Below are 13,016 nucleotides of genomic sequence, written 5' to 3' on the forward strand. Positions count from 1 at the left end.
TTCTGTTACCACAACTTTCTACTGCTCGTAATTTTTGCAAAGTAATGGAATTCAAGAAAAGATATTACATCACAGATTTGGTAAGTACCGAGACCAACTGACCAACAACAATCTATTCCATAATTAAAGTACCATACACCCTTTAAGACAATCAATATGGCAGTCAAATGAATTTTGCCATCAAAATTATTACATGCTGCCACATCATTGTACACAGAAATTTAAAAATGAGAACATTCCAACAGGTGACTTCCTTTTTGGTTAGCTTTTACCATAGTGTATCACAACTACTACCGGTGACCATTTATCAAGAGCGTACTATAGATTTGGCCTTGGACCAAGCAGCTGATACACTTTATTTTAGTTAATATCTAAATAAGCATGTGAGACAGGCATTACTGTCCCATTATGGATGAGAAATCAATGAAAACCTCACCCAAAAAGTCGATTACAGAACACAACCCGCTCCATTCGTATTACTAGAAAGTGGTAGAGTCTAACACCAAGCCTCAGTTTACCCAACTCCAGCTTCGGATGGACTGTCCCCCTGTGCAGCCCACTCTTTCAAGTGACCTTCACGTAAGCAATGTTCAGCGACACGAACAGTCCTTTAGGATTCACTGTTGGGGGAGGACCTATACCGTTTGCTCAATGCAAGGAAGACCTGGGTTAATAAAATGTACTTAAAAGGTACGGACACAGGGCATCTGGGAAGCTTTCTGCTCACTGAAAATGTTACATGTAAACCATGGCCATGGATGCTAGTTGGAAGGAGAAGCTGTTCTAACCTTTATGACAAAATTAGAAACGATCGATGCAACAGAAGTTTTTAAAAATTATATTTAATACAAGTGAATAGATTAGAAGATCTGAAATGTTATAAAGCAATATACACAATGAATAAATAATTTGCACAGGAGAGTCATGTCTACATTACATAACACTGTCTAGTATGGGAATACTTAAAGTAAATCCAGTGATAATGGAGAAAGTCCATAAAAATGCTAACCTGTCTTCCCTTGTATGAAATTGTTCAAGTATAAAAATCCAATACAGTGTAAAATAGTATTCAATTTAGTTTAAGAATAAAAATTGCAAGTATTGCAGTTTTGGAAGAAAAAAGTAAAGCAGCATTTAAAAACTACATAAACTACAGAAGAATAGTGTTAAACTAATGAAGTACCAATAAATGAGATCTACACGAGCAAAAATTAAGAGAAGGAAGCATGAAACTAGCAATATATCTGCTTTAAAATAAAACCTAAAAACTAAAATAAATTAAAATGTGTTAATGTCAGAGTACTCTCTTATACAGTGCACATACGAATTTAAATAAATCCAAGTCAACATCTTTAGCTGAATAGGTTAATATTTAATATGCTACATCTAGACCTACTAAATAATTTATGCCATGAGATGAATACATAATTTTACAGTGTCACATCTAAAGTTCCTTTCTTTAGAGTGCAGCATAGTAAAACTTAAAAATAAATATCTTAAATAGCGTTACTATTAAGGCACAGTATAAACCACATTATCGGTAACCTTTGAAGAACTATAATCTCAGTAACCTTGTTGTTTCGTGTACTGTGTTCACTAATAAATAGTTTTAAATATGACTCTGAAATAGATACTAAAAAGTGTAAAATTATTTAAAAAGGGGGAGGGGGTAGGAAATACGTGTCCTTAAGACAGTTCTTAAGGGTTTGGAGTCTGCAAACTTTGCCTGCCTTTAATCGTAAGCCACGAGTCAACACAATAAATAGAAAGAGAAGGCTGTTGTAGTAAAAGCCTGATCCTATTTCAGAATCAGAACTGCTGACACCAGCAGATACAAGTTTCCCAAAATTGAAACAGGATGGGGAGAGGGATTAGAATGTGACAAGCTCATCAAACAAGCACAAGTGATGTGTTCTTTCCAGAACTGTGTGTGTTATTGATTGTCTGTACAGCTGCTGCACCCATTAATTCCACATCACTTGCCCCACAGTCCCGCTCATCCACAGGATAGATGAGAAAATAGCTTTGGTGCCTGTCCACCATTTCACCCACTGCCACGCTCCTAGGTTGATTGTTCGATGCCCATGTTTTGAGACGGTAAGAACGTTATCTTCTTACCTGAAGAAGTTCTAGAGGCCCTCGTGACCGCTAAAAATGACAATCAGTGCGTTCACCGCTTTTGTGGTGTGTGTGTGTGTGTGTGTGTGTGTGTGTGTGTGTGTGTGTTTGAAATCTGCTCTTAAAGGTAATTCAAGCTACATATTGCTCACTCTGCATTCCCTGGTTCGACTAGATTCAAATAGCATCTCCTAAACTTGTAAAAGGCAGTTTGCTTCCCTGATACTATAAAAAGAGCAAAAAAATAAAAAATCCCGTTAGAAAAAGTGAAGTTCCATTGTTTTGCCCCTGCCACCGTCGCGTCGTCGCGGCCTTTCCTTTCCTCAGGCTCTTTGGGATGGATTTCCAAAACTGCGCCCACTCCCCTCTCTCTCTCAACTACGACACTTACTGGAGTAGGAAAAAAAAAAAAAAAAAAGAGGAGGAGGAGGAGGAAGAGGAGGAGGAGGATTCTGTTTCACAATAGCATAGCGCTTTTTTTGTTTTTTGTTTTTGTTTTGTTTTTCTTAAAGCTGGTAAGTCAACGTGAACTCGCCTTACCTACTACACGTCGGGCAACTGTGTGTGGGGGGGAGGGGACGCGAGGCGACCGCGACCACGCGGCCGCGCTACTGCATGCGGTCGGTCTGCAGCTGCTGCGGCTGGTACTGGCCGAAGGCGGCGGCGGCGGCCGCGGCGGCGGCGGCGGCGGCGGCCGTGCCGGGGGCGGCGGCGGTGATTGGCTGCTGCACGGCGTAGCCGTAGCCCCCGGCGGTGACGTAGCCCGCGGCGGCCGGCGACGCCGCGTACGGGTACTGGTCGTAGGCGGCGGCGGCGGCGGCGGCGGCGGCGGCCGCCGAGTACTGGGCGTACGCGGCGCCCGTGTAGTCGATGTAGGGGGTGGTGGAGGCGGCGGCCGCGGTGGGCTGCACGTGCGGGATGACCACGCCGGGCTGCACGAAAGCCTGCGGGTACACGTAGTGGGCGGGGATCCTGCGGAGAAACGGGACACCGAGTCAGGCGCCGCTCGCCTCCCGCCCGCCAGCGCGGCTCGTTCAGAGATCAGACAGACTCCGATTTAGTGGTTATTACGAGCATAGGGTTGCCACAATATCTCCTTTCCAGTGGTCGGGGCGGAGCGCTCGGGCGGTAGCCCGGAGGCGCGGAGCGCCCCGAGAGGGCTTCAGCGACAAAAATCGGATGACACCCCTCCCTGCTGCCAAGTTTGAGTTATGATCGTTTCGAGGGCCAATACTTCGATCATTCGGCAGAAGTTTGCAGACTAAATCGAGGTTCATGAGGGCTTACGCACGTGAGAGGTATTTAACCCCTGCTAAATTGAGGAAGGCTTTGGAGAATTTTGTGATCGGTTCATAAGACTGCGTAGCAAATAGGAAAATTCTCAGCTGTGAATATAGGACTCCAGAGGTAGTCTGTGATCGTCCAATTCCGTAGGTGGAGGGGCGGGGGGGGGGGGGGGTTGGCCGAGTTCCCCACATTAAATTTCCACAAAATCCACATGTTTATTATCATGGCAACCCTACTTGAAATTGCTATGCAGACTCAGCACACATTAATCTCTCTGCAACCTCAGTCACCCTTATTAAAAATAATAATGATAAAAGAAGCAGGCGACAAAAATAAAAAAAAAAGAGTTTAAAAGTTCACAAGTGTGGTAAACACAGCAGAATCACACTTCTCAAACGAACTGTAGTGCAGCTCACTCTATCACAAGAGGCTGTTGTGGGAAGCTACAGAAATGCTATTAACATTCACGGCAGTGATTCCCAAAGAGATGTGCAGCACGCTTTTTGCCTTTCTTTCTCTCTTTCTCTCCGTAAAATTCATAAGGACACAAGGGTCAATCAAACCTGTTTGACTATCAGGCACCTGAAGGTCAGCCAGCTTGTTTATCTCTATGCAAGACAGACAGAAGGGGTTTTGGGGAAATGATGAGGTTGAGGGGAAAGGTAGGAATAGGGAAACACAACTAAATAGTTCCAAAATTCATACAAGCTTAAAAGGTTCACATAATAAAATGAGTAAGGAAATATTTGTGTGCAAATACTCGTTTCATCTTCCAAATCAACCGGTAGATTGGCGTATTTGTTTTACATCTGGCCCTACTCATACATAGTTGATCCGAATCAATTGTGTTATGTATTATCCTGTAAAAGTTCAAGAAACAAAGTCAAGTCCCTTTAAAAATTATACGTTCGGAGATCACATCAAGACACACTCCCAACGATCTTACTTAAAAGTTAATTTGGTTAAAAAAAATAAATCACAAGAGGTATTTAAAAAAACACCATGCATTTCAGCTCTCACTCTTGCGATTCGTTACTGCCCCTTTCAAATGCTACCATGAATATCTGATTTATTTTCATCTTTCTTTAACGCAATCTCCATCAAAACCCCCTATATTTCTAAAAATATGACACTATGATGCCATCTGGTTGTGGGCAAAGCCAACTTACAGGAAGTACAAGCAACAGTTAACAATCTTTAAAGAATTTTAAAGAACTCAACGCCGAAAACTTCACATTGAGATTTTCGAAAACAGACTTTGCTTTGCCTTTTCGGAGTTTTACTGAAAGTACTTATTAACGAACATCCATGGAAAAGATGAATTTATCGCAGAGGGTGGTGAACTCTGACCCCAATGATAAAAATACACTCAATTTTACTAGACTCGCAGCTCTTTCCCAGTGCCAGGAGAAACGACGTCATCAAGTGTTTCTGAGGACACTTAGACATGTTCTTAATTGCTTGTCAGAAACCAGACGCACGGTCATGCACATACTCAAAACTTGCCTGTAGGTCAGGTGACTGGCTCCCTCACAGCGACAGGTGTGGCTTTATGAAACCCTGTCCTTGGAGGCCTCCGTGTCCACAATGTGCAGACACGGCTAAGAGAGCCTACCCTCTCATGCCAGTTTACATGTGGTGATGGACAGCAGGGGCTGTGGCAGGGCTATTTTTGATCCTGTCATGCGACAAGGGTTTCCAGCGGGTAAAATGTCTTTATAAGGCCAAAGTAAAACATCTATCAGCAGCAGAGGCCAGCCAGTATGAACCTCACTGATACTGAAACATTAACCCCTGTACTCCCAAAGCTCTGAGGACAACATGATGGTGACCAGGGTCCTATCTTTGAATGAAGGTGGTGACGGAAAATAAGTTTAGCCTACAAACAGGCAAGATAAAAATGTGCGTGCGTGCGTGTGTGTGTTTAGAATGCACTAAAGATAAGCAGCGTTTCCTACGGGACTCTTGTCTCTGCACTGATTTCACATTAATAGCTTTCATTTGATAATGCCAACCAATCAGAGTGTAGAGTTCCCTGGACTATCAGAATCCAACATGAAGTCTGGCAAGGGTTAGGAATTATGTCTGGAAGGCACACGAAACCCCAGAATTGTTAGAGGCTTAGGAGAAGGAGAACCCAGAAGACCACGGAGAGCCTAAAATATCTCAATTCAGGAAGGAAAGCAGGAAAGGACTGAAGGGAAAGGTGATGCTTCTGAAAAGGATCTTGCATTAGGAGGGCTTTTGTTAGTTTGAGGAGCCCACGAAGGTGATCTGGGAATCTCTCTCCCAATTAGATATCTACCGGTGTCTGTTCCCTCAATCAGTTGTACCGTGTGCGTCCCTAGCTAAGGTTAGGAAAGCACAAGGGCAAGGCAGATACCTCGGGCAATTTCCAAAGAAAATGGACTACATCATTCCTTCTTTTTCAGGTCCCTCTGACATCTCTTCGTGACTTTGGACATCCTAACTGGTTTCCTCTTCCAATCTATCACCAGACTGCTGGCAAAGTCTTCATTTCATTCACTTGCCCATAGGACTCGGTGGCCCCTAAGGTCATACCAAACTAACTGCAAATTTCTGAAACGTTGGCATGCTAGGCTTTTCATGCTTCTGGCTCCAAATTATTTCTTCCAGTATTTCTTTCCACCTTTCCTTGGATCCAGGTCAGCTGAGCTCCTCGGTGCTCCTTGGACATGCCCCACGTTTCTAGATCCTCACCTTTGCTCACGCTGTCCCTTTGCTGGGAATGCCAATCGTCACTGCCATCTCCACCTGTTGAAATCCAAGTCCTTTCCACCCTAGCTCTAGCACTCACCAGCTATGGAGCCTTCGGGGATTTGTTTCACTTTCTAGTCTCCCTTTTCTCAAACGTGAAATGAATCTAGTATTTCTAACCGCGAACTGCCGTGCATTAAATAACATTACCTACGCCAAGAGCCTAACAATGGTGAAAAAAGTGGGCACTCCATACAAGAGTACCGCATCCTCCACCGTCCTTCCAAATCTAGGTCAACTTCCACCTTTACCATGAAGACTTCTTGGGTCCCACTAACCTGCTGTCTCTCCTCCCTGTCTGAAGCCACAACCCTTCTGGGGGTTTCTCAAGTTTTCTTACCAGAGTACAGGGGAGAATGGAACTGTGTCTTTTTTGGCTGTAGCTTGACACAGAGGAAAGAACACCGCTTTTGAGGGAGGTCAGGGAAACCATGATTCTGAACCTGGAAACCAGACTCTGTGACTTACTAGCCCTGTGGGAGGTTAATTAACGTCTCTGTATCACAGTTTCTTCACCCATGGAAAGGCCAGATGTTCACTTAATGCTACTGTCTCCCCCGCCCCCCTTACTGGACAGTATAGTCTCTAGTACAGTGTTCACACGACTGGCCTAAAAACTCAGCACTTAAAGGTACACGGAGTAAATGTTTAAGGGTATTTCAACCTGATCTAACCTAGCCTAGAATTTTCTTTTTTTAAGTTTATTTATGTTGAGAAAAAGAGCACGAGCAGGGGAGTGGCAGGGAGAGTGAGCGAGAATCCCAAGCGAGCTCTGCACCGTCAGCGTGGAGCTTGATGTGGAGGTCAAACTCGCAAATCGCGAGATCATGACCTGAGTGGAAACCAAGAGTCGGGCACTTAACTGACTGAGCCACCCAGGCGCCCCTACCCTAGAATTTTCTACTCACAGACCCATAATCTTTCCTTCCTTACCTTCAATAAGAAAACGCTTCTTTCAAACAGAAAAAAAATACATAAGATATTATTTAGCAAATGTATACGTCTCTACACATCTGCCCACTCTGTCACATCAGAAATTCTTTCAAGCCAAGATTTTCGCTTGAAAAGCCCAGAGTAATCTGGGGGCCATTTAAGGACCACATAAAGAAAAATAGTTCAGATGCTAGAATTTCAAACAAGGAAGATTAAAAATTCTCAAGCTTCTTTCCAGGCCTAAAATAAGAACATGTGGCATTCAAACAGAATTTAGAATGACCAGGTGTGATTTGTTGGGTACAGGCTCTGGGAACTAGAGTGGTGTTAAGAACCCTTTAAAACAGAAAAGAGAGGACTCACTTGGTCCACCTGGTGGAATGCTATCTATTTCTAATAAGAATCTCAAGTTCAAACAATTTATGCAAACAGTAATAATCACCATCCTTTATAAAGACAGCTTCATATTAGCAGGGATGAAAAACAAAACATCACTATCAAAGCATGCCTGACTTAAACTTTCCATAGGACATTTTATTCTGGTTGTTCTTATTTTCCTCACACTACTTTCTTTCTCAAGGATCTATGCAGACTACCACAGCCAGTCCAAATTTCTAGGTCTGGCTCCCAAGACCCTCCATCAATGGTCTGGTTTCTCCACGCACTAAATCTTTTCTCTTCTGTCCCTGTGCTTATGCTCGCTTCATCCTATACCCCTCAGGCTTGTCCCTTCTTCCTCTTACCTGTCCAGGACATACCCACTGGTCCGAGACTAGGTCAAGTCCCATGAAGCCTTGTCCAACCCCTCCAATTCACCTGTTTTCTTGCTATTCTGAATTCCTTTTGTCCTTAAAACAATGCCAAGTAATTTAGCAATTAATAGTTCTTGATTGGCTTGTGTTAGTTTTGCCTCCCAAACTACAGTCTCCCTGTTTTGTATCACCCACTTGGCACAGGAAAAACACAACAACATGCTAATACCTGTTGATGATTTAGCTATATAACCGTGTCAAGAATCTCATTATGAGATCATGACTCAGTTCATCATCACTTCTTAATATGTATGTTCTCCTCCCCAATCCCACCTTACACATGGTCTAGACCAATGAGGGGGAGAGCCCACAGAAGCAGCTGGACCCATCAACCCACAATGCGTTGTCAGTGTCGAGGATGGTTGGGATGAGGCATCTGATAAAAAGCTATGGATATATGAAGGCCCTTTCTCATCATAATGGAAATAATACTCTTCCTCAGTTTAAAAAAGTAACGGTGGTAAGGTGAAGTATCCATATGTTAAAGGGAGGGTTATAAGAAGGTGGTCGTGGAAAATATAACTTGACCTTTCCAAGTCAAATGATGATTACTTGTCCTGGGCTACTCTTGGAGACACATGTGGTAGAACTCTATCTATCTATGTAGATGGAATCTGACCTTCCAGGTTACACATATAGATACTTAGGTGCTAAGCCAGAGAAGAAACTACAGCTGAGGATAAAATACTCCTTGAACAGTTAGAATATTTAAAAAGGAAGTTGAAGTCTGTGGCACTAGAGTCCCAGCAGTGTCCCTCAGGTAGAATACAGCCAACACAGACTCTAAGTGGTCTGCCTACATCTAGGTGGGGGGGGGGGGGGGGTCACCCACTTAATGATGTCTGAATGGAAGGGAAATAAGGGAGCTCGGATGAGAACAGCCGGAAACCCCAGAGCCCAGAGAGACAACAAATATGAGCAGCCTGTTCAACTGAGTTAGGGTCCGAAAGGTGAAAAGTGAGTGCTGCGTGACTCAAAAAAACTAGTGTCCGTGAAACCTGATGAGTGTTGCTGAACCTTTAAATTAGAAGGCCTAAAAGTGGATACACATTGCAAAAGAAAGAACCCCATTCCCAGAAAACTCCCCAGTAAAACAGAAACTTAGGACATGCAAGCGATGAATCTGTATTCTTACAGAGGGAAATCACACAATTTAGCACTCACTACAAAAATATGGTTAAGTGGAAGTCACAGGCTGTAGCTTAAAAGCAAGAAAAAAAAAAAGGCCCTTTGCTTCCCATGGCAAAGTCAAAAGTCAACACTCCTCAACACCACCACCAAAATCAAAACCACAAAGAGCCCCTTCCCCGAGGAAAAGAAAACACTTTCACTACAGCTCTTTTCAATTAAGTAAAAAGCACACAGTTTAGCTATCAACACTTCATTACTGTAATAAATAAAATACAGCACACGGAGGTCTATTGACTATTGTGAAAAAGAAAACACCAACACCAACATCCATGCATCGTTAATCACCATCTGAGCTTGTGTGTCTGAGTCTACTGGTTACAGAGTTTAATTCCAAACAGAACTATTCCACCTTTTATCATCGTATCCTTCTGATCAGTTAGCTTAACTGTGTACGAGCCCTGTCAGGTTAGAAAGAGATAAATCAAATTGAGTCAAGTTGAACAGCAGTAACAGTGCCGGGACACAATCGTCTCGTACACAAGTCATACCTGGTACTTTTGTTTTGTTAATCATAAGCTCAAAATTTGTCTGGTTGGGAGGCTGCGTACTTGGTCAGTAACTTGACTCATCTAAAAATATATTATCAGCATCAAAAATATACAAACATATATAAATAGTACCACAAGGAACGTTCTGTGACATGATGGTCTTGTCTGTATATAACAAAGAGGCAGGTTAACCAATGATAGCTATCAAAACTTAGGAGGGCCGGATTCATGGACTTACCCAAAAGGTCTTTGTATAAGGGCTGGATGAAGTTGTTGGACACCAAAGGCAAAACCTAACAATAAAACAGACCACATTCTCGATTTGTGCATGGTTAGGCATTTATTCCTCCTACATATAAAATGCAATCACAACTTTCACTTAGAAAAGATAACCATTCTTTGGATACTTTACAGAAAAGTAAAGTATATATATATATAACTTATAAACATATATATACATATATATATATATGTCCTTTTTATTAATGTTATCATTGATTCCTCCCCCCCCCCCCCACCAAATTTTAAGAGGCTACAAGTGGACACTAAAAATTATCTGCAAAGTTTAGTTGACAATCATACAGTAAGACCGTAGAAAATTAGACCAGGGAAAAATTCTTGTGGAATGAAACCAGACACAAGAGGACTTGATAATGAAGTTATAAGTCACAGATATTCCTGCAATTCTGAATCATGATCCGTAAAAAGTCTAATTTAGAACATGCTGGACAATGCTTTGGAAGATTACAGATTTTACGGATTATGGTATTAAAAATTCCCCCAAACCAAGTCTCCTTTTCTGGATAGCACACACGCAGACAAACACGTGTTTTTGAATGTTCACAGATATTGGCACATGCACTCACTTTCTTGACTCTCATTTCCTAGCAAATCCATTTGCATGAAAGTGTCAACCTCTTTCCAAAATTTCAGATGGAAAGATTTGAGTGAAGAGAACAAGATATAATGAAACAAAGTTGCTTACCCAAGAAAAAGATTACCATTTGGTCAATAGTTCGGCTCTTAATTATGTGTGCTAAGGCAAAGGGCAGTGTTGTAAATAATCCAAAAGGTCAAATTTTCACATGGACAAAAGCCTGCTTGCCCACTGCTAGCTGCTAGCTGCATGACGTTGGAATAAAACATTTCCCATCTCTAAGTGTCAGCGTCTTTATCTGCAACACGAGGGTCCAGAAGTACATGACATTTCCCCATTTTTTAAAATTACTAATAGTCTGTGATTTTATGTGAGAGGGTGAGACACCACCCTCACCCCTGCTTCTCTTGGGTCAGTGCTTTGGGTTGGATCTCCCACTCTGGGCACAGGTCAACCGGTGGTAGGAGAGACAACACTAAGCAGGGAAGGATAACCTGCTGGAGTTGCCACATTTGGCCCCCACGATCCACACGCGAATTATCTACAAGTGGCTGAAAACTGGAAAATAGAGTCCACGGACTGACTGTATGTCATACCTGAAACAGAGGAGTCAAGCCTAAGTCTGGGTGGGTACAAACTGCTTAGACCCCCAAGATTTATGTTTGCACAACGTATGTTTCCTTCAAGAGCTGTTTACGACTCTCATTTAATGTCTTGGTACAATACCTAGCCATGGTTGACCACACCGGCCACGTCTTCATTCTATTCAGAAGTGGGTGTCCCAAGTTGGGGGAGAATGGGAGGAGGGGAGGAAGGACATCTCTCACCTGGTTGCATGATCCTTGGTTTTGCTCCCAAATATGCCAGATTCACATTGGCCTTCCTGCCATCAATGATGGGGTTGGGATCCTTGCAAGCTCTTTCCGCAGCAGCTCGGTCAGCCATGGTGACCTTAGCAACATACACACAGACACACATACATGCCTTAAATCAACCCCTGAAGGAAACCAATAGTCACGATGGAGAAGTCATTCATGATAAAACTAAGGGGGTTCTTAAACTTTCTTTTTTTTCTTTTGTTGGAACTTACTCCTTGATCCCCCGTCAAAGAAAAAAAAAAGAAAGAAAGAAAGAAAAAAGAAAACAGAAAAGAAGAATGAAAAGAAAACAGGAAGGAAGAAACAAGCCCCTCTCCACACCCCCAAGGGTGCTAGCAGGGCCTAGCAGGGAGTCGGAAGCCTGAATTCCATCTTAGAACTGTCGATCCTCCCTCCCTCCCTCAACCGCCCCCCACCCCGCCCAGGTCCCTACCCAGCCTAGGAGGCACTGTTTGCTTTAAAGAAAGTCCAGAGTCACATCCGCCGGGTGCTCCCAACCACCAGCAAGCACTCCTTAACGACAATAGCTATTGTCCTACTCTGGAGCTCCCAGCTCTCCGGCAGCTGAATTTGCACGCTTAAATCCCCAGGGGGCTTAATATGCTCTCTTTCAGTTCAGCAAAGAGCCACAGGATCATCGTTTTAAAGAACCCATCTTTGCATTTTAAAAAAAGTATGTGTGTGTGGTGGTGGTGGGGGGGGGGGGATGGCATCAGGAGTAGAGCCCTAGACCTCCTGGGGTGTCCCCTCCCCGCCCCAACCGGAACGCCTGAAGACACACGCATTTTTACCATGCAACAGCGCGCTTAACGCCCGGCCTCCAACCCGGGAGGGCGATTCCGAGGGGCTGCGGCCCCTCCCTCCCAACCCCGCGCACCCGCAAACCCAGCACTGGTTAGTTCTCTCCTTCCACCCCCGCTCCGCCCGTCCCCTGACACCGCGGGGCGCTGGATCCCCTCGGAACCCCGCGAGGCAGGAGCCGGCCCTCCCTCCCCCAGCAACGCCGCGCGCAAACTTTCAGTTCAGCCGGGGGCAAAGGGGCAGCGCCGCCCGCGTCCGCGGGGTTCCTCGCGTTGTCACGCCGACCCCCCCCCCGACCCCCCGCTGCGAACCCCGACCCCCGAGGCCCTGCGCCGCCCAGAGCCTCTCCTCCCCCGCGGTCCTCGGTTTCCCCGCCGGGCTCTGGGTCGCCCCCACGTCTCCCTCCCCCACCTCCCCCCCAGCCCCCAGCCGCGCAACTTACAAATCCGTAGCCCCGGGACTTGCCCGTCTGCCGGTCGGTGATGACCACCGCCTCCTCGATCTCGCCGAAGACCTCGAAGTACTTGCGCAGGCTGGCGTCGGTGGTGTGGTAGGGCAGCCCCCCGACGAAGATCTTGGTGTATGTCGTGTCCTTCTGGGTCGTGTGCATCTTCGCGCCCGCCCCGCGGCTCGGGCTCCGGCTGCGGCTGCGGCTGCGGCTCGGGCAGCGGCTGCGCCTCCTCCTCCTGCTCCGCGTCTCCCGCACCCTTTCGCGGCCGCCGGGGGCCGAGGGCACGCCCGGGGGCGAGGGCGGCGGCGCGGCGGGGGCGAGCGGCCGGGGGCGGCCGAGGGCGCGGGGCGCGCGGCTTCCGAAGTCGCCAGCAGCCCCGGAGACTTGACTTCGCTCTCTCCT

General features: G+C 45.3%; 1 protein-coding gene across 1 annotated transcript; it reads right to left on the reverse strand.

Moving 5' to 3' along the window:
* Positions 1-822: 822 nt before the first annotated feature.
* On the reverse strand, positions 823-12,801 carry RBM24 (RNA binding motif protein 24). Its single transcript, XM_047860123.1, has 4 exons — positions 12,606-12,801; positions 11,312-11,435; positions 9,846-9,900; positions 823-3,090 (listed from the first exon to the last, which is right to left on the reverse strand). Exons 1-4 carry the CDS (start codon positions 12,771-12,773, stop codon positions 2,727-2,729), a joined length of 711 nt encoding a protein of 236 aa, XP_047716079.1. The 5' UTR covers positions 12,774-12,801; the 3' UTR covers positions 823-2,726.
* Between the last annotated feature and the right edge of the window lie 215 nt (positions 12,802-13,016).

The sequence above is a fragment of the Prionailurus viverrinus genome, chromosome B2, assembly GCF_022837055.1.
Source record: "Prionailurus viverrinus isolate Anna chromosome B2, UM_Priviv_1.0, whole genome shotgun sequence".
Taxonomy (NCBI): Eukaryota; Metazoa; Chordata; class Mammalia; order Carnivora; family Felidae; genus Prionailurus; species Prionailurus viverrinus.

Excerpts from the sequence above, each read along its gene's own strand:
- RBM24 (XM_047860123.1), bottom strand. The coding sequence starts at position 12,773 with ATGCACACGACCCAGAAGGACACGACATACACCAAGATCTTCGTCGGG. Across the intron at positions 11,436-12,605 it reads AGTCCCGGGGCTACGGATTT|GTCACCATGGCTGACCGAGC; the intron begins GTAAGTTGCGCG and ends TATGTTGCTAAG. Across the intron at positions 9,901-11,311 it reads ACCAAGGATCATGCAACCAG|GTTTTGCCTTTGGTGTCCAA; the intron begins GTGAGAGATGTC and ends TTTTATTGTTAG.